General features: G+C 36.8%; 2 protein-coding genes across 5 annotated transcripts; both read left to right on the top strand.

Moving 5' to 3' along the window:
• Positions 1–1,159: 1,159 nt before the first annotated feature.
• qrfp (pyroglutamylated RFamide peptide) lies at positions 1,160–3,114 on the top strand. Of its 2 annotated transcripts, none has more exons than XM_056741177.1 (2): positions 1,160–1,279; positions 2,227–3,114. In XM_056741177.1, the coding sequence occupies exon 2, from the start codon at positions 2,227–2,229 to the stop codon at positions 2,704–2,706; it is 480 nt and encodes a 159-aa protein (XP_056597155.1). In that variant the 5' UTR covers positions 1,160–1,279; the 3' UTR covers positions 2,707–3,114. The 2 variants fall into 2 exon arrangements, with proteins under 2 accessions (XP_056597155.1, XP_056597154.1); XM_056741176.1 differs by lacking the exon at positions 1,160–1,279 and adding an exon at positions 1,357–2,114.
• Positions 3,115–4,501: 1,387 nt separating this feature from the next.
• On the top strand, positions 4,502–18,807 carry LOC130415449 (zinc-alpha-2-glycoprotein-like). 3 transcript variants are annotated; one of them, XM_056741174.1, is made up of 11 exons: positions 4,502–4,773; positions 12,792–13,064; positions 13,184–13,471; positions 13,555–13,839; positions 13,975–14,097; positions 14,469–14,582; positions 15,411–15,506; positions 15,699–15,728; positions 15,919–15,984; positions 16,881–16,906; positions 17,032–18,807. In XM_056741174.1, exons 1-10 carry the CDS (start codon positions 4,710–4,712, stop codon positions 16,889–16,891), a joined length of 1,350 nt encoding a protein of 449 aa, XP_056597152.1. In that variant the 5' UTR covers positions 4,502–4,709; the 3' UTR covers positions 16,892–16,906; positions 17,032–18,807. The 3 variants fall into 3 exon arrangements, with proteins under 3 accessions (XP_056597152.1, XP_056597153.1, XP_056597151.1); XM_056741173.1 differs by lacking the exon at positions 4,502–4,773 and adding an exon at positions 12,071–12,258; XM_056741175.1 differs by lacking the exons at positions 12,792–13,064; positions 13,184–13,471; positions 13,555–13,839; ... (5 more) ...; positions 16,881–16,906; positions 17,032–18,807 and adding exons at positions 6,433–6,705; positions 6,825–7,112; positions 7,196–7,480; ... (4 more) ...; positions 10,433–10,498; positions 11,032–11,738 and having other exon boundaries at positions 4,518–4,773.
• The last annotated feature ends 1,836 nt before the right edge of the window (positions 18,808–20,643 follow it).

Genomic DNA, 20,643 nt, shown 5'->3' with positions numbered 1-20,643 from the left:
AAAATATGTAAAGCACAAAACCCAGTTATGTGCTATTGTGCGATGAGTGCACTTTTCTAAGTAAAATTCAACAGTTTTATGGAGGCAGGAACAAATGACACCTTCACCTTCACCTTTACACATTATAATAATAATAATATGTTTTATGTATAAAGCCCCTTTTAAGAACCTAAGGACGGTTCACATAAAGAAACATTCACACAGTCGTAAAATAAAATAAAAAAGCCATCATATCTACAGATAGTTAACAACAACAGATCACAAAAACAGGTGACATTCATAAAACAGGGTCAAGAGAAATATCAACAACTAATTGACAGACAATAGATAACACAAATAGATAAGGACATACAATTACATCAAAAAATGGTCAGTTTGCCTATATGTGCGAAGTTCAGGAAAAATGTAAAGTGTTTGAGAGAGTACTGAATAGATGAGTTTTTAGTTGAGAGTTGAAGGTCTGGAGGGACAGCACGATGATAACTGGCAGATGTTTTTTTTTATTTCGGACCTAAAATACAGAATGCCCCACCGCACACCGTAGAAAGCCTGCCTGTACCTAGACACAAGCAAGTTGTCACCTGAGAGTCCTGGCAGGAGGATACGGTGGCAATAACTTTGCAAGGTACTGAGATGCAAGGCCGTGACAGGCCTTGTACACTAAAATGAATAATTTAAACTGAATGCGATTTGCCATAGGAAGCCAGTGAAGTTGATGAAGGATGGGAGTGATATGTGACGATTTTTGTTAAAGGCAGCAGAGTTTTGTACCATTTGAAGACGATCAATAACTTTGGCAGTGGGCCACATATTAAGGAGGCATATAACAGTGGCATTCTCAGTCTCTTTCCTTGTGGCAGCAGCTGGAAATCGGTACTGAAATTGTTGCTTTTCTCATCACTGAGCCGTTTACATGCACAGACTCACGCCGATTATGCTTAATAAGCTGATATCATATATTTTCAGTTTTTCCGTTTTCGGGAAAGCTCATAAAACCCGCTCGGGTACGCGCTGCGTGTGACGTTAAACGCCTTTAATGGTCTTCTCTTGGGTTTGTTTATGCGCGCGCATGTCTGAAAGCACAGTAGGAAAAGTCCCAAACGGAAGTAATAGTAACATAGCGTATAAAAGTCCGCTCTTGAATCATGCACTTGATGTAGAAACGTCAAAATGAAGAACTATTGTTTGCATGTGCAGGCACTGCGGACACGAGAAGAGATATAAAAATACAACTTCTGACCGTTTTACCGCCGCGTTTTTTAATTACTGAAAAGACTAAGTAAGTCTCAAACTTCATTGTAAACGCGGTTTTCTGCGTATCATTTTTATTACTATGCATGCATGTAAACACGTGAAAACAGATTTCTTTTTAAGCTGATTTTTGATAGATATCCGTTTATTTTGTGCATGTAAACGCACTCACTGCCTGTTCATATAAATGATTTTCACGGCTTTTTTAGATGTGAATCAATTTGTTCTTCAGTTGAACAGACAAGTTTCCAAACCAGGCTGTTTCATGCGGAAAACATAATTTATATTTTTCCAGATATTTATTTATTTAGCTTCTGTTTTATTCGAAACTGAAAAGTGCACATTAAAATTTGTTTTTTTATAGCTTTATCTTCTCACGTCTGCCAATTCCTCTTTTTCAAAGGATTCTTTTAATAAACAGCGAATGTGTCACATCTTCATGGTAAAAATGTACTCTATATTCACCTGTAGTGTCTTGCCTTAATGACTTAAATGTGAAAACCGGAGACTATGTTATACTGCTGAAACAGCCTAATGGTGCTTATAAAACACAACCTGAGCGAATTCTTGGTGATGTTTGTCACACGTCCTGGTGAGGTGCATACTCAAGACAAACCAGAGGCTCTTTGTGGGAGTGATGTGTGACCCTTTTTCAGTAATTTTCCACTTGATGTCTGCCTGTTAAGCCAACTATGTATCCCAGGTAAAGGAATTTTGATGACATTGTGAAGATGGTCTGTGCGTCAAAAGAACGATGCAACCAATTAAACAAAGAGCCATGTAGTCATTGACAAAGGGCAAATAAGAGTATATATAGAGAAAGCAGAGAGCGGATGAGTGAGAGATTCACACAAGTCTTCAAGGTAAGCGTAGTCTGCACTGAGAAAAGACCAAATGATCTTCCAAGAGTAGGAAAATTGTGTAAGATATAAAGAGATTTTCATATTTTTTTATTCTCTGTTCTATAAATTTCAGATGAAATTCCAGGTTTTCCATCTTTCCTCTCTTAAAACCACAGTCGTCGTCTTGTTGATGTTACTCGTGCAGCCTCCCGAAGGACTGATGCTTCCACACCATCCCATGGTTTATCTCCCTATGCTGGACAACCCCGAGTGGGAAGCTGAGATGCTTCAGCTCCAGGCGTCACTGGGCGCTCCAGCAGCGGAGCTCCAACCCTGGGATCTGGTTCAGGAGCCTGAGGAGCTTTTGGGAAGGATGAGACCAGAACTGGCCTGGGGACAGATGGGGAAGAGCCAGAAGCGAGAGGAGCTGGGACGGAGACCCATGGGCATGTTCCCAGACAACCATATAGAGGCCGTGCCTTATCCCGAGGGGGGAGAGGTTGAAGAAGAGGGCGGAGAAAAACGGAACGAGGCCCTCACGTCCATCGCGGGAGGTTTGCAGGCTTTTAACAGACAGAAAGGAGGTTTTGGCTTCCGATTCGGCAGAAAATGATGAGAAAGTTGCGCGTAGGTTGGGGACAAATTTTGTCTGCAGGTTAGCTCTATATAACCTCTCTTTATGGACAGTTCGTTAATAAATGATTGAAGGTTTTTCGTTGTTTATTGTAAATATGGAAAGGTTTTGTTTAATAAGATTGTAATGGGTTAATGTTCATTCATACACATCAAAATAAATGTGCTATTGAAGAACCATGGCATATCTGTGAAAACCCTTTTGTAGCACCTTTATTTTAAAAGAGTGTGATTATGAATTTTTATAATAACAGTATGTTTGTGGTACGTCCTTAAGATAAGATAAGGTCTGTGTGTTTGTTGAGATTGTGAGGAACTACACAACAACTGCAACATAATTTTAATCGAAATGGAAATGCAAGAACCTGTTTGATGGGAAAAAATGATATTGTGCTGACCAAATCATATGTTGAACTTTTGTTTCTGCAAATGGAAACCGCTATGTAAATTAAATAAGTTCAGTTCAAACACAGATTGTTGTTTATAGCTGTAATGATATCATCTCTTTGCCATTCATTAAAAGTTGTTAATGAATACGTGTCTGTCTTCACTTAATTATCACCAGAATTGAATGAGCACTAAAAGTTGAAATATTTTATCAGCTCATTTTGTAAGAAATGCTAAGCACAACAAACGAATATCCTCTTGATTTTAAAGCAAGACAAAAAGTACAAACAAGATGCACATGGAATGTTTTGTATATATTATGTTTCATGTTACTTTATTTGTATATTCATCATGTTTAATGGTGAATATACCCAAATAAGTATATATATATATATTGGCAATTTGGCGTACGTATTAGACGATAATGCAACAGCGTGTTATTTATACGCAATTGGTGCGACCAGGTTGATAGGGGTGTTTCTGCAACTACGGGCACTTTTTACTCTCCAAAATAAAGTTTGTTATACATATAAAAAGGTCAACAAAATAGCATGGAGTCATTAAGATTTTAATGCGTAACATGTTAATGTTTATATTTGTAGTTCAATATACATTAAATCTTAAAAATGTGCTGCGGTGAAGACATGTCGGACAAGACATTTTCTGCTAATATTGCAGCTAACTGGCAGCTAGCAAGGTCTCCTACATGAGTTTGACTCTTAGCATCTTAATATATACTATGATTTTTTTTTATGTATTTTAAAGTACATAATTACTAAGCTGTATGGAAAGGACACACAAGTACTGACACAGAAAAGATGATACTTGCCTTATATTTTTGTGATCTTGTGAGTGAGGAGGTGGCCAAACCTGTCATCAATGAGCTGATGTGCTAAAATCGGTTTTAATAGAAACTAGACTTGTTCGTATTTGATAAAACTGTCGTATTAAAAGCATTTTCTCATTTTCTGTTGCGGTATAAGAACAGCACGTTCACTTAAAAAATCCTGAAAACGACCAGTAATACAAAGATATTTAAGATGCTGTAAATTAAAATGTTTATTAAACAATTCCATTAAAAATATTGTAAAAACGTAATTCAATTATCTTATTTTACGTATCTTAACATCGTTACCAGAGTTGTGGGACATTAACATATGGTGTTTGGACCTATAAATGCTGCATCATTTCATATTAAATCACATTAATCAATAATTATATCTTTGTCAAGGTGTGTAATGACACTGTGAATATAATTATAAAGTTTCATATGACTGAATTTTCACTGCAGGGACTTAAAAGTGACCGTAGTTCCAGACACAACAAATGTCAATAACAAGACTCGCTTGTGTAAGACTAAAAGTGAAACTTAAATACATCCTCACACGCAGTTTAAACTCCTGACTGCCGAGATCTCCTGTTAACTGTTGACGCAGCGTTCACTCTTCATGTATTGGTTTATTACCTGAAGGGTGTGGATGAGATCGGGTGTTTATTGACTTGTCAGACAGGTTTCATTTTACCAGGAGCGATCGGTCTATACGGACGGAGTTAACGCGCTCAGTGCTCGTTCACGAGCTGCCGAACGTTTGCGAAATGGGTCTGAATATCGTTCTGTGTTCGCTTGTTCTGCTTGGTACTGTTGTACAGATCCAGGCCGGTAAGTCTGATAATATTCTCACATATTCTGCGAGAAAGTGAAAGAAGAAAAGCTGAATAGTTCAATAGTTTGTCGAATGTTACGTGAAAACATGTTATTATAATATTAAACGTGTTATAAATGCGAGCAGGAAGCTGTTGACGTTTATTAGGATCCGTCGAGCTCCTCAGGTGTGTCAGTAAAATGGCGCTGGTCAACAGGTAACGTAAAGAAATACTTTCGGTTTAAAAAATCTCACTAAAGCACAGCTGCTATCCTTGGTTTATTTGAGAAGTATTTATTTCATTCATGAAAAAGAAAAGTGTTTTTAAGTTTTCAATCAATGATAGAAATCCCAGATAAAATCCTGTATTTTTCCCCTTAAAGACGTACTTTGACTAGGAGTATTGGTTTATTTTTATATTAAACATTTGTCTGAGAGTTTCCTTATTAACCTTTAAAGTCTATTTAAAGGGATTTGTTCCAAATCTGTGTTCTGATAAACACAGCGAGAGATATTTGGAAGAATGCTTATAACAGACAGATTTTGCCCGACATTGACTGCCATAGTAGGTAATACAATGGTAGTCAAAAGTGCCCCAGAACTATTTGCTGTTCTACGTTCTTCAAAATGTCTCATTTTGTGTTCAACAGAACAAAAAAAGATAAAGTCATTTTTCGTACTATGTGAGTAAATGGGGGGAAAGATCTGTTTGGTTATAAGCATTCTTCCAAATATCTTTCATCAAAACAAAGACATTTATACAGATTTGGAACAACTCGGAGGTGAGTAAATAATGACTGAATTTCATTTTTGGGAGAAGTATTAGGCCACATTCGGCCTATTAATAATGTGACTGGATAATGGTTTGACAATCAAATGTGTGAAACAAGGAACAGAAAGTCAAAGCTGGCGACTGGGTTTTAATATATACAGAGAGGTTAAGATGTTGAAGAAGAATGGAGTTTAAAATGAAATTCGTAAATTCCTAAAATCTTTAAAATACGCTTATGTATACTCGACGTGTCGACAAAAGTGTTTTGCAAAAGATTAGTGAAACTCAAGAGCATTTTAATTTCCTAACCTCATTTGAATTTGTAAAATGACAGTCTTGAAGTTGAAACCTGAATGTTTTCTTTTTGCACTTTGCGACAATTATCACAAAAAGATATTGAAGTTAAAACCAAAATCAAGTTAAAAAGGACAACGTGGTTAAAATAGTTTGAAATTGTAGTTGCTTTCCTAATAATTTAAGTTAGTAGAAATAGCTGATTAGAAAACTCTTCGGGCTCTTTGTACCGACACCACTCTTCATACATCATACACAACAAGGGTTTTAGTTATGACATGCCAACAGTTTGCTTACTGAGGTAAAGTTCACTTTGTTCAGCTAAAATGTATATTTAAGGTTTATCTTACGCTGTGTCCTTTGCATGTGAAGGAGTTATAGAATTCAGTTGTGCCTTCAAAAGTCTTTGACCAATAATATATGGCAGATTCTGGCAAGATGGGATCTGTCAGTGTCCAACTTATGTGGAAAGTTTAATGTTTTTATAATCATTAAAAGGCTATAATCTGTATTAACTGCAACCTTTTAAGTATCATTTTATTTATTCACACCAGATGATTTTGCAATTATTAACATTGTCATATTTTATTCCTGTACATATTCCCCACAGAGACACATTCCCTGTACTACATGTACACAGCTTTGTCCAAACCAGTGCATCTGCCGGGCATCTATGAATTCAATGCTATGGGTTTACTGGATGACCGACAGATTGATTATTACAATAACAAGGATCAGAAAAAGATTCCTAAACAGTCGTGGATGAAAGAGAGAATGCCAGCGGATTACTGGGAAAAAGGCACCCAATCCAGAAAGAGCAAAGAGCAGTGGTTTAATGTGAATGTCAACATTCTGATGGAGCGGATGAGACACAATAAGTCAGGTGAGAGAGTTTAATGCCGTTTAGCATGTGGTTACATTTACTCATGTCACATGTTTATTATTTCTATTTTTATTAGCTCAGCAACATTTTCATTTGTCTCTATATTTGTCTTGTTTTAGATCTTCATGTTCTTCAGTGGAGACACGGCTGTGAAATTAATGATAACGGAGATAAAGTGATGTTTTCAAAAGGCATCGATCAGTACAGCTATGATGGCGACGACTTCCTTTCTTTTGACGATAAGGTTTCACAGTGGGTTGCTCCAGTTGATGCCGCTGTCACCACCAAAGTGAAATGGGATAATGTGCCCATCCTGAACCAGTACACCAAGGGCTACCTGGAGAAAGAGTGTGTGGACTGGCTCAATAAATTCAGAGAATATGGACAAGAGGAACTCAGAAAAAGCTGTAAGTAAATACATTTAAATAAACATGATTCTCCGCTTTCATAGTGCTGGAACTGATTCATAAACTGATTCTTGTGTTCTCAGCTCCACCAGAGGTTTATGTGTTTGCAAGAAGGTGCCAGAGTAACAAAAACAAGCTGAAGCTCACCTGTCTGGCCACTGGCTTCTACCCCAAAGATGTGGAAGTGTTTATTAGGAAGTATCGCACATCCCTGACTGAAAATGAAATGGAATCCTCAGGAGTCAGACCAAACCATGATGGAACGTACCAGCTGCGAAAGAGTGTGTTGATCATGGAGAATGAAAATGCGGATTATGATTGCTTTGTTACTCTCAGAGGCCTTAAACATCCAGAAATCAAAGTATGGGGTAAGATGATAGAAAGATATGATTCATCACTTTAAGAATCTGTATTCGTAGGATGTACATGATTTAAACTTTATGAAACTAAAGTCCATTTGTTGCATTCTACACAGACATCATTTTTTTTTGCCTTTTTTGCAGATGGAAAATGTAAAGACTGCATTGAAGGGGGTTTTCTGGCTATTGGTGTGGGGATCGGAGTTGTGGTCACATTACTTTTTGTTGCGGCAGGCATAGGCTTATATGTTTACAGGAGAAGATCAGGTCAGTATCACATCACAGATTCCTGTTTTTTAATTTTGCTTTAAAAGACAAATTTATTTATTCTGTCAATATGAAAAGTAACTTTAGAGTGAAGTGAACTGAAGTGAAACAATATAAAAACGCTTGCTCTCTATTGTTTTATTTAAGGGTGGGTGCTTCACCAGATTCTGATACACCTGAAAAATAAACATATCATATTGTAATCCATATAATAAATAATGTGTTAACAATAGTGAAATTTAAACAAGAGAACCTGCTGCATTGTACAGACATATGTCAGCAGTGTTGATGTGTTTGAAATGTGTGGTCTGACACAGAGGGGTCTTGTTCCGTCTCTACACTCATACATGATATATTGTTTTGTCTTCACAGCAAACAACACACAGAACAGCACAGCTCAATATAATGGTCATCGCTCGGCTGCAGCCCCAAACAACAATGGAGCTAAACCTGGAGAGAATGGAGCTTTGTTGCCTAATAAATCTGGTAACCTTGTTTTAGACGTATCAGTGATTAGGATTGATGTTTAATTGGATGTCCATCAAATGTCAGTTGTACATATTGTCGAAAGAAAGAAGTGTAATACGTGTCACGTCTTAAAATGTTTGAGGGGTTTCCATAATCCTCCAATTCATAATCAAACCAGATTTTTAAATGGACAGTGAGTGCGTTCACATGCACAGTCTTACTCCAATTGTGCTTAATGTCATGTTCGGTCAGAAGACGAGGAATGAATTGCGGTACAATAATGTTTATTGAGCTTAAACACAATACAGACAGGGAGATAATGGTAGCCAAAGAAGCAGGCAGGGTTTCAGCTGATGTCGGTTGACTGCAAGGCCTACTGGGGTAAGCCCCAGTGTACGGCAACATCAACCACGTCGAAGAAGCGAAGAACCCGTCTGCAGTGGAGGCGTGAAGACCCACTGGAACAGTGGTCAACCCACGGAAGTACGAGACCCGGCAGAGCTGGTGTGATGGACAGTCCCGGAGTCTGGAAAACGCCGGAGTGAGAATCCCAGTATGTAACTCAGGATCTTGGTAGGCAGCTCTTCCTCGTGAGACTGGTCGAGGGTGGTGAAGGTCTGTCTGGTGAGACGGTCACACTTACAAATGACCAAAAAGGGGACAAAAAAATAGTGACAGCCGTGTTTTCAACCCGAGCTGAGAATTAACCAACGTCTAGGAAGACAAAGGGAATCCCAGGATACAGTCAACAGGAAAGTCACTCAGACACAAGACTTCAAACAGCTAGACCGGTTCAAACAGGTAATAAGCCACTTGACAAGACTAGGCTGGGCTGGGCTGGGCTGGGCTGGGCTGGGCTGGGCTGGGCTGGAAAAACACAAGACGGTACTGTGACCTTAGTCAATGATAGCACGAGGGACAATGAGAAGTGATGGTGATTATAAAGGGGTAAGTGAGATAGAAACCAGGTGTGGGTAGTGAAGTAAATGATGGGGTAATGGGAGCGGTAGGTGAAAACAATTAGACGCAGACAGCGAACACGTGGCGCCAAGACACGAACTCCACGTGTTCGAACCCTCACTCAGGAAACAAAAGAAACATGATGGAGATTAACCCTGGAACCCAACACTTAACAAGCTGATAACGTGTAAGTCATGTAAACGTTTTTCTTTTATCGGGTAAAGCTCATAAACGGCGTAAGCAAAACCCGCTCGGCAGACGTAGTTTTTTGCCTATTACTGTGATTTCGTGCTGCATTTAAACGCCTTTAGCGGTTTCTCTCAGTTTGGTATACGTGCGCATGTCTGACAGCGCAATAGTAAGAGTCACAAGGGAAGTAATAGTAAAATAACGCATAAAAGTCTGCTCTTGAATCATGCAGTTGATGTAGAAGCGTCAAAATGAAGAACTATTGTTGAATGTGCAGGTACTGCGGACACGAGAAAAGATATAAAAATACAACTTTTGACCATTTTCGTGCTGCATTTTTAATTACTAAACAGACAATCGATGATGGTTTCTTTTTAAACTGATTTTTGATAGATATTCCTTTATTTTGTGCATCCAAACGCACTCATGATTACAGGTTTGGAAAAAACCTATACTGGAATGAATAGTTCACACATGAAAAAAAGAGTATTGGAATTAATACAAAACCATAAACAGTATGTACTGTGCTGTTTCTGCACTTATTCGGGACATTTATTTTTTGTTTTCACAGCAAACGACGACACAGTTATCCTACTGCCTATTGCTGCTCCAAACAACAATGCACCTAAACCTGGAGAGAATGGAGCTTTGCTGTCGGACAAGTCTGGTAAGCGTGTTTTAGACGTGTCGTCCATTAGTTCAGATTTCATTTAGATGTACAGGTGCTTATTCACTAATAGTCAGGTGTAGAGAGGTCTACTGTTGACAGTGTTATAACACAAAGGTTCATGAGTTCAGCATCACTTGGCACTGTGGTAAAGGACGAGAGACATGTGACCAATAATGATACTTATCTTCTTCATTCCTAGGTGATGGAGCCAGTTCAGATTGTGACTCTGGTGAATATGTCATCTATTTCCTCTTTACACATAAATGCGAATGAAGATTTTTGGCATTGACAATGGCCTGTATAGATGAAACATTTTCAGTGGCAAGATTTCACTGTATCTCTTGTCGAGTATGGTAAGGATCAGACCACTGTTGTCATTACTTGACATTCCTCTGTTTCACCAACAGGAAAAGGGTACTCGAGCCAATCAGAGAACAGTTCGAAAAGCTCCCAGGAAAATATCAATGAACGTGGTAAGTATGCTTTAAATGGCTTCCAATAACTTAACACATCCACACATTAAAACACGATTATTGTGAAGATTATAACCGTGCAGTGAAAATTTCATATTGTAGTCTGGATTTAGAAGCTGATTTCACTGTCTGTTTGGGTTTCAGGACATCAACACTGCTAGCCTTGTTATTTAAGCAAGGGTGTCTTTAACTTAATCCTGGTAGGGAAGAGAGCCTTTGAATGTTTACAGGTGATACATGTGAATATTTGCAATGGTTTAAAAAAAGGCTGCTGGGAGTTTCATGAGTTTCAAGAGTAATCCTGCAAGGAGATGAATAGATTGTTTGGTCCATTCAGAGTAAAAAAGTGAAGCTGCAGTAGTTATGAGCTGTAGAGCATAAATATAACAATCAATCTGGTTAAAACATTTCACTGCTATGACCGACCAAAATACAAAGATTTTAGATCAATATCATAATTAATGGGGGGGAGGTAATAGGAAACTCAACTCTAATAATAATTCTAATACAATATGAATGTGTTTGTTTTTCAGTGTGAGACTCCAGTGCTAACAGACTGCTCATAGAAGATACAGCAGCGGCCATAAGATGCAGAATCAATCCAACAGATCAACACATGAAACGAAGAAAGCATCATGGAATATTCATTATAAACTATTTGGTATTTGTCACTTAAGTCTACACTCCAGAAAATGATTGTTTTTTAAAATGCAGTTAAATAAACGAAAATGTTTGACCACAGGATGTAACATATTTTTAATGTAATTATGTATCTATAAGCTGAATCCTTTCTGTTCTTTTGCTTTTTGAGTTGGTTCTTTACTATGACTCCATACTGATTGGGTTCTGCATTAATTTCCAAAAATAATCTTTCATAGAAGTCCAAATATATTTGTTCGGCCAGTATAATAGTGGTGCAAGGTTTGTTTTAAAGCTTTCTATTGAAATGTATTTTAAAAACTGCAGACATGATTTCTACCTCTGCTAAGAAAAGGGGTTTTCTCAAGTAATGTTTTGTTTTTAATATGACTACAATGTCCTGATGTGGTTTAATTTAATGTGAATTGTATGTTATCTGACAGGCAGGAACACCTTTAAGCAACTTAGATTACTTGTTGAAAGCATTAAATTCTACTGAAGAAGGGCCCATAAAGGAATTGTTTACTGTTTTCATTAGTGCCCTGAAAAGCTGATTGTGCACAAACTGTGTGTTTTTTTTAATTAAAACCTTTAGATGATACACGCCTAATGTTTTTTTCCAGATGGATGCATGACTGTATGTTGCTAATACTATGATATAAGAGTTGTACACTGTTTTGTGCGATACGAATAGAGAAAGTTCACTCTTTTGCTATCGTTTCTGAATACGGCGCGATTACTATTTTAGCTCAAGAGCCCAAGTTGTTTAATGTCGCTTGTATTTCGTGTATATGATTTAGTATCGTCTGTAATCCTCATGACTTCCCTTATAAATAGTCGAAGCACTCTTGTGGACGTTCATTTTGTAACATTGAGCAGCTCTGCCTGGATATGGGTGATGATGACAAGATCTCCATTTTTTATTGGTTAAACACAAACTCCGCCATTTCATCTCACAGTCACTTGTTTTTGACATCGAACAAGACATCGACGACGGGCGATATAAACATTATTAAAGTCACACAGAAGGTTTAAAACAATGGACGCTGTTGTCATCTCGAGGAGTTTTCTTCTGCTCGGAGTGTTTCTTCATGTCGGGACTCTGATGTCGGTTCAAGCGGGTAAGATGCGTTTATGTCGCTTTGTGAGAAAACGAAAGTAAAAGTAGAACATGCTTACGGTAAACATGTTTGGACTTGAATTGTATAAATTTAGGGCATAAACGTCAAATTACACGATAATATGACATGTTTTATTATTATATGAAATGTAAATATGGATAAATCTGCCTCATGAACTTATCACAATTATCAGTTCGGACCGTTAACAATAAAAATGATCTAACGGTAATGTGTGACATCCGGACATATATCACTGTTAGCTGTATTACAATATGAAACAGGGATGTTGCGACATTTTTAATTATTTGTTTTAATTAAAAAATAGTCAGTTATTATTGAAAGGTAATCTGGATGAACAGACATTGTAAGAATAGTTTGTTCAGCAGGAACTTATTCTTGTCAGCATTTTAAACAAAGTTCAACTTCTTTAGATTTGAACTGTTCTGTTATTAAATGTTGTCTGTCACTCAGACTTTCTTTATTATAAATCATTGTATTTATTCCTCTTGTCATTTGTTGTTCTGTTATTACAGAGACACATTCCCTGTACTACATGTACACAGCTTTGTCCAAACCAGTGAATCTGCCGGGCATCTATGAATTCACTGCTATGGGTTTACTGGATGACCGACAGATTGATTATTACAATAACAAGGATCAGAAAAAGATTCCTAAACAGTCGTGGATGAAAGAGAAAATGCCAGCGGATTACTGGGAAAAAGGCACCCAATCCAGAAAGAGCAAAGAGCAGTGGTTTAATGTGAATGTCAACATTCTGATGGAGCGGATGAGACACAATCATTCAGGTGAGAGAGTTTAATGCCGTTTAGCATGTAGTTACATTTACTCATGTCACATGTGTATTATTTCTGTTTTTATTAGATAAGCAACATTTTGATTTGTCTCTATATTTGTCTTGTTTTAGATGTTCATGTTCTTCAGTGGAGACACGGCTGTGAAATTAATGATAAAGAAAATATAGTGACATTTTCAAGAGGCATCGATCAGTACAGCTATGATGGCGACGACTTCCTTTCTTTTGACGATAAGGTTTCACAGTGGGTTGCTCCAGTTGATGCCGCTGTCGCCACCAAAGTGAAATGGGATAATGTGCCCATCCTGAACCAGTACACCAAGGGCTACCTGGAGAAAGAGTGTGTGGACTGGCTCAATAAATTCAGAGAATATGGACAAGAGGAACACAAAAAAGTCTGTAAGTAAATGCATTTAAATAAACATGATTCTCAGCTTTCATAGTGCTGGAACTGATTCATAAACTGATTCTTGTGTTCTCAGCTCCTCCAGAGGTTTATGTGTTTGCAAGAAAATCTCCCCGTGACAAAAACAAGCTGAAGCTCACCTGTCTGGCCACTGGCTTCTACCCCAAAGATGTGAAAGTGTTTATTAGGAAGTATCGCACATCCCTGCCTGAAAATGAAATGGAATCCTCAGGAGTCAGACCAAACCATGATGGAACGTACCAGCTGCGAAAGAGTGTGTTGATCATGGAGAATGAAAAAGCGGATTATGATTGTTTTGTTAATCACATTACCCTTAAAAATCCAGAAATCAAAGTATGGGGTAAGATGATAGAAAGATATGATTTATAAATTTAAGAATCTGTATTCGTAGGATGTACATGATTTAAACTTTATGAAACTAAAGTCCATTTGTTGCATTCTACACAGACATCATTATTTTTTGCCTTTTTTGCAGATGGAAAATGTAAAGACTGCAATGAAGGGGGTTTTCTGGTTATTGGTGTGGGGATCGGAGTTGTGGTCACATTACTTTTTGTTGCGGCAGGCATAGGCTTATATGTTTACAGGAGAAGATCAGGTCAGTATCACATCACAGATTTCTGTTTTTTTATTCGCTTTAAAAGACAAATTTGTTTTTAATGTCAGAATGGAAAGTAACTTTAGAGTGAAGTGAACTGAAGTGAAACAATATAAAAACGCTTACTCTCTGTTATTTAATTTATGGGTGGGTGCTTCACCAGATTATGATACACCTGACAAATAAACATATCATATTGTAAACCTTATTATAAATAATGTGTTAACAATAGTTCAATTTAAACAAGAGAACCTGCCGCAATGTACAGACATATGTCAGCAGTGTTGATGTGTTTGAAATGTGTGGTCTGACACAGAGGGGTCTTGTTCTGTCTCTACACTTATACATGACATATTGTTTTGTCTTCACAGCAAACAACACACAGAACAGAACAGCTCAAGTTAATGTTCCTCCCCCGGCTGCAGCCCCAAACAACAGTGGAGCTAAACCTGAAGAGAATGAAGCTTTGTTGCCTAATAAATCTGGTAACCTTGTTTAAGACGTGTCATTGATTATGTTCGATGTTTAATTGGATGTCCATCAAATGTCAGTTGTACATATTGTCGAAAGAAAGAAGTGTAATATGTGCCGTGTGTAAAACAGTTCACTGCATTTTGTCTGAGACGACTCTTCATTGTGATATTATTTCAGTGGCAAAATGTTTGAGGGGTTTCCATCACCCTCCATTTCATACTGTCTGAATTCATAGTCAAACCAGATTTCTAAATGAACAGTGAGTGCGTTTACATGCACAGTCTTACTCCAATTGTGCTTATTAAGCTGATAACGTGTAAGTCATGTAAACGCTTTTCTTTTATCGGGGAAAACTCATAAACGACATAAGCAAAACCCGCTCGGCAGACGTAGTTTTTTGCCTATTACTGTGATTTCGTGCTGCATGTAAACACCTTTACCGGTTTTCTCTCATTTTTGTTTATGTGCGCATGTCTGACAGCGCAATAGTAAGAGTCACAAGCGAAGTAATAGTAAAATAACGTATAAAAGTCCTGCGTAGTACTGTGGACACGAGAAAAGATATAAAAATTCAACTTTTGACCGTTTTCCTGCTGCATTTTTAATTACTAAACAGTCTATCGATGATGGTTTCTTTTTAAGCTGATTTTTGATAGATATTCCTTTATTTATTATTTGCTTCCAAACGCACTCATGATTACAGGTTTGTTAAAAACTTATACTGGAATGAATAGTTCACCCCATAAAAAGAAGAGTATTGGAATTAATACAAAACCATAAACAGTATGTTCTGTGCTGTTTCTGCACTTATTCAGGACATTTATTTTTTGTTTTCACAGCAAACAACGACACAGTTATCCTACTGCCTATTGATGCTCCAAACAACAATGCACCTAAACCTGGAGAGAATGGAGCTTTGCTGTCGGGCAAGTCTGGTAAGCGTGTTTTAGACGTGTCATCTGGTAGTTCAGATTTCATTTAGATGTACCGGAAGCTTATTCACCAATAGTCAGGTGGCCTACTGTTGACAGTGTAACAGCACAAAGGTTCATGAGTTCAGCATCACTTGGCACTGTGGTAAAGGACGAGAGACATGTGATCAATAATGATACTTATCTTCTTCATAGGTGAAGGAGACTGTGCAGATGTTGACTCTGGTGAATATGTCATCTATTTCCTCTTTACACATAAATGCGAATGAAGATTTTTGGCATTGCCTATGGCCTTTACAGATGAACATTTTGAGTGGCAAGATTTCACTTTATCTCTTTTCGAGTATGGTATTTCACACATAGGTGAGGATCAGGCCACTGTTTTCACTACTTGACATTCCTGTTTCACCAACAGGAAAAGGGAACTCGAGCGAATCAGAGAAGAGCTCGAAAAGCTCTCAGGAGAATATGAATGAACATGGTAAGTATGCTTTAAATGGCTTCCAATAACTTAACACATCCTCACATTAAAGCACGATTACTGGTATCATAAAATCGTAAATAGTTTATCATCTATAAATAGTTTGGCTTTAAAAGAAACAAACAGTAACAACAAGGAACACAATCAAGGGGAAAACTTAAATACAACAGATAACGAGGGATCAACAGATGCTGGGGATAAACTAGTAATGAGACACAGGTGAAAACTAATTAACTAATAATGAAATTAAACACGGGAGGAAAAAAACAAACAAAACATAAGTCAACTGTGACAGAGCCTTTGCATGTTTACAGGTGATTCATGCAAATATTTGCAATGGTTTAAAAAAGGCTGCCGTGAGTTTCATGAATCAAGAGTAAGGCCGCAAGGACATGAATAGATTGTTTGGTCCATTCAGAGTAAAAAAGTGAAGCTGCAGTAGTTATGAGCTGTAGAGCATAAATATAACAATCAATCTGATTAAAACATTTCAGTGCTATGACCGACCGAAATACAAAGATTTTAGATGTTTAAATATGGGTTTCATTTAGACCAATATCATAATTCATGGGGGGAAGTAATAGCAAACTCAACTTAATTTGATTGTATTACACATACATGTAAAATGTAAAATGTATGTGTAAATGTAAAATATCTCCCAGAGAAACTTTACGTAAAAACTCTGTAAAACTTCACCTGTGATAAAATAGTAAAGATGTAAATGTTAACGGCTTCTGTCACCACAGAGGAATGGAGTAATGCACACAATGAATGTTTAAATTTTACTTCTATAAACGTGCTGTTTTATTTCAGTATGTTATTTACAAATTCCATTGATGTTTGTGATTGATGAAGGTTACTGAACATTATTTTGCTTTTCTATTCTTTTTCCTCAGAGCGTGTCTAGTGCAGCTTAGGAATGGTAAGATTTCACAGATATTAAATGTCTGATTTGGCATCAGTGTTTTGGTATTTCAGTGTTTGATCAGTAGATCCCATAGTGACATTTCAAGGTGATATTAATTAAAGATTCAATGTGTCCCACAGGAAGGAAGAATAAAGACCCTTTCTGCTCTCTCCTGCTGTATTTTCAGAATAGAAAAGTCCTAAAAAATATTGTTTTGGATCTGTTGCACTTTTTGTTTGAGCTTTTTGTACTGAATCCTAGAAGCTGCTTAGCAGATACATAGAATAGATTCAACTAGCTATCTTTAACTCTAAAGTAATAATGAAGTTTTGGCATTAGTGAGTAAATTGAAAACAAGCTTTCTACATGAGTTGTAAAGAAGTGCATCAAAACATACAAACCAGTCTCAAGGCAGTTTGTACCATAGGCAGGAAATCTATTAATTTGTGTTCATGGACAAATTTAGGTGTCACTCAGTCTGACTTTTAATGCACAGACTGTGTGTGTATGTACATTTACATATGTATAACCTGATATCAAAAGAAGTCGTAAATATTTTTGAATAAGTGGCTAACCAACACCTTACCTCACCCCAAACCCTAAAACCAAAGCCGCGAATTTTGCTAAAAACACGAGTTTCACGAGGTGGCAAAGCAATGATAAATAGAGTCCCTAACTCCGCCCCTAAACCTAACATCACAGGGTCAAATCATTACAAAAAATACTAATGAGATCTGGGAAAAAGATATAGGCATGAATTACTATCAGATGGCGTTGATTTTTATTTCCACATATAAAAGAGACCGCGTATCATATGTTAGACTTAAAGTCGTCCTGACTCACACGAAAAAAGGGGAAATTTTCTATCATCAACACTTATGAATAGATTACAGTTCTTGACAATGTCCCGATTTCCCTTGAGACTGTGTTGAAATGTAACATTTCAAAATCTGACAGCCTTTTATCTAGTTTGAGGTAAAGGCAGAAGTATTGCTCGACTATAGGAAAAATACAACACTACAGTTATACAGGAAAATATCTTGAAAGATTTTGCACTTCATGAATTAGATCATAGTTGAGTCAACATGGTGTGGTTACTCAATTTGGCTCCATATAAAATGTATTCAGTCAAACCACTACATACATTAAGAGTGTTTATTTCACTTAGGTCACAACATTTCAGTTATTATAAAGTGAGTTGTGTTACATCGTGTTATACTTTATAGCTTTGTGAATGCTTTTAAGCTTTAAAGTTGTATTTTAACATGTTTATTTTGATGTCATCATTAGTGCTTCATTTGTTCTTAATTGTCTCATTGCAATGTATAATGAAACTGTTGTGTGGTCAGCAAGTTTGAGCGCAACATTGGACAGTGTTTGACAGGGTCCTGTACACTACATAAAAAATGTTTCGTTCTTGGTAAAAAGTTTAAATCATTTTAAAAGTACATGAATGATTTGTGTTTTGTTAAAGTATTATTGCTTAAACTGTGCAGAGAACAAATATTTAACAGCACGCTTTGCATAATGCTACTTATGGTGAATACTTTTTGTGTTTTTCAATAGACAGAAATCGTTGAGGTTTAAATTTTTAGTTTATTTTATTTCTAAATATTGTGGTTACCATTATTTAGAAGATCATTGTTCTTCTTCTAAAACTTTCCCAGTTTAGAGCTTTAAATCAAAATATGAAACTTAAAAATAAAAATCATGTTTATTTAACAAACATTAATTGGGCGTCTTGAACATAAATTATGATGAGTAATCATAACACTACTGTGTCTAGACGATGTGCATATGATTTGTGTTAGTCCAACAGATTTTGTTTCTGTGTAAAAAGTATTAATGTGTTTACTGTAAAATTCAAGCATCATCAGCCCTGCTAAAAATAAATAGACAAGCTGTCATGTTTACAATTTTGTTGCCGTATTTCTTCTTTTAAATTATGTACTGAATTGTGTTGTTTGGAGTAATGTTTTAAGTTCAGATAGAAAACAAGCGGCAGATCAATGAAAATCACAAAACATCAAAAATATTTGTTATGCCTATTTGTTAACACGAATATTATCGGTGGGCTCAGGCTCTCCCCCCTCTGTGGTGGGCTCAACAGACGCTTTCTCCTCTGTGATGGTGACGGCTGGCTGGGCTCTGGATTGGGAGTGGGGCTGGAGTTGTCCTCTGCAGGGCAGACAGAAAAACATATTTCACTTTTCATCTGCACCCACTCCACAAATTGAAACAGGACATCTGAAACGATACCCAGCCCTATTATGTGTTGTCTACGACAGTCTACATTGTCTGCATTCATATTTGGGATTTAGCCTTTGCCAATGTGTGTGTGTTTGTGTGTGCTTAAGTCACCGAACATCATTAGTGTCAGTGAGGTCTGGACCATCTGCTGGTCACCATCTGCAACACAAATAATCTATTAACAATCAATGTATTAAATCTAAGGTAGAAGAGGCAAATTTTTACATTTGTAAAAAGGGGAAAAAACTAAAAAAATCCTCAATACTCAACTCAACAAATAATCCATTCTGAGTGATTCACTCATTAAATAATTCATTCTTCAGCATCAGTAGACGTCCTTTCAGTGGTTTGTTGTCCTTAAGGCACATCCCAACTTTTTGGATAAATGTGAATGTAAGTTTGAGATTCTTTGGGAACTGTAGGTCTAGTGCATAGACGTATCCAAAGAGCAAGAGAAATGAGTCGGACAGATCTTTGGGACCACTCATCCTCCATGACTATACAGATGCTCTTAGGGCTGAAGAGGGACGTATCAGTGTCATCCGTGACGACTGTAAGGAGTGCCACCGGAGTGTCAGTGAGGTCTGGACCATCTGCTGACTATAAAAAACAAATAATACAAGAATGAGTTAAGGCCCTCAAGGATACAAATCATCCTAATGATGTCTACACATTACTGTCTCTTTGCACTTAGACTCCAACTTAGCTAAATGTTTAACTATTTTCTTTACACATGGTTATATCTGACGTTAGTTCCACACCCATCTGTTAGCATACTTTTTGTTTAGTGGAATGCTTTATACTTACCTTTTCATTTATGTTATTTCTACATGTCAGTTTGCAGAACACAACTTGCACTTCCAGTCCATTGGGCAAACTTCAGTCTGCAAAAGAAATATTTGAATATAAAATATAGTCTAAACCATTTCAGACCCGTTTTGCACTTTTGGCTATTCAAAAAAAGATTTCTAAAAATGTTTAAATGTGTGTAAAATTTTGAATGAGGGGGGAATTTTTTATGCCAACCAATTGACAACACATCAGATATTTGATTTAGTCTGTTCTGATGTCCTAGAACACAACTTACAAAACTCACCTATTGGCACCTGTGATGGTGAAACGCTGACTCTCTGTAGCACTCCTTGTAGTCGGATATCTGAGCACAAAAATGATATGCTGATGTTCAAAACATTTTTTAAATAATACATAATGATAAATCAAATTTAAAAAGTGAATAACAGTTCAAAAAGTTTAAAAATCTATCAAAAACATTCATTTTACACTAATTTTAGTTATTTATTAACAAGCAAAGCATTAAAGTTGTGTTGATGTTTTAAAAAAGTATTAATAAAGGGTTAAAGTGATCAACTGTGGACCCCACAGTTGAGATAAAAATTATTTAAAGAAATAGCAAAAGAATGATTGCGGAAATGCATAAAAATTGTTAAAAAACATTATTTCATAATAGCCTACATCCTACCCTGAAGTGTTAAAATGATTTA

This window comes from Triplophysa dalaica, chromosome 25, assembly GCF_015846415.1.
Source record: "Triplophysa dalaica isolate WHDGS20190420 chromosome 25, ASM1584641v1, whole genome shotgun sequence".
NCBI lineage: Eukaryota > Metazoa > Chordata > Actinopteri > Cypriniformes > Nemacheilidae > Triplophysa > Triplophysa dalaica.
Note: the sequence above shows the minus strand (reverse complement) of the source record. Positions and strands in the feature narration are given on the sequence as shown.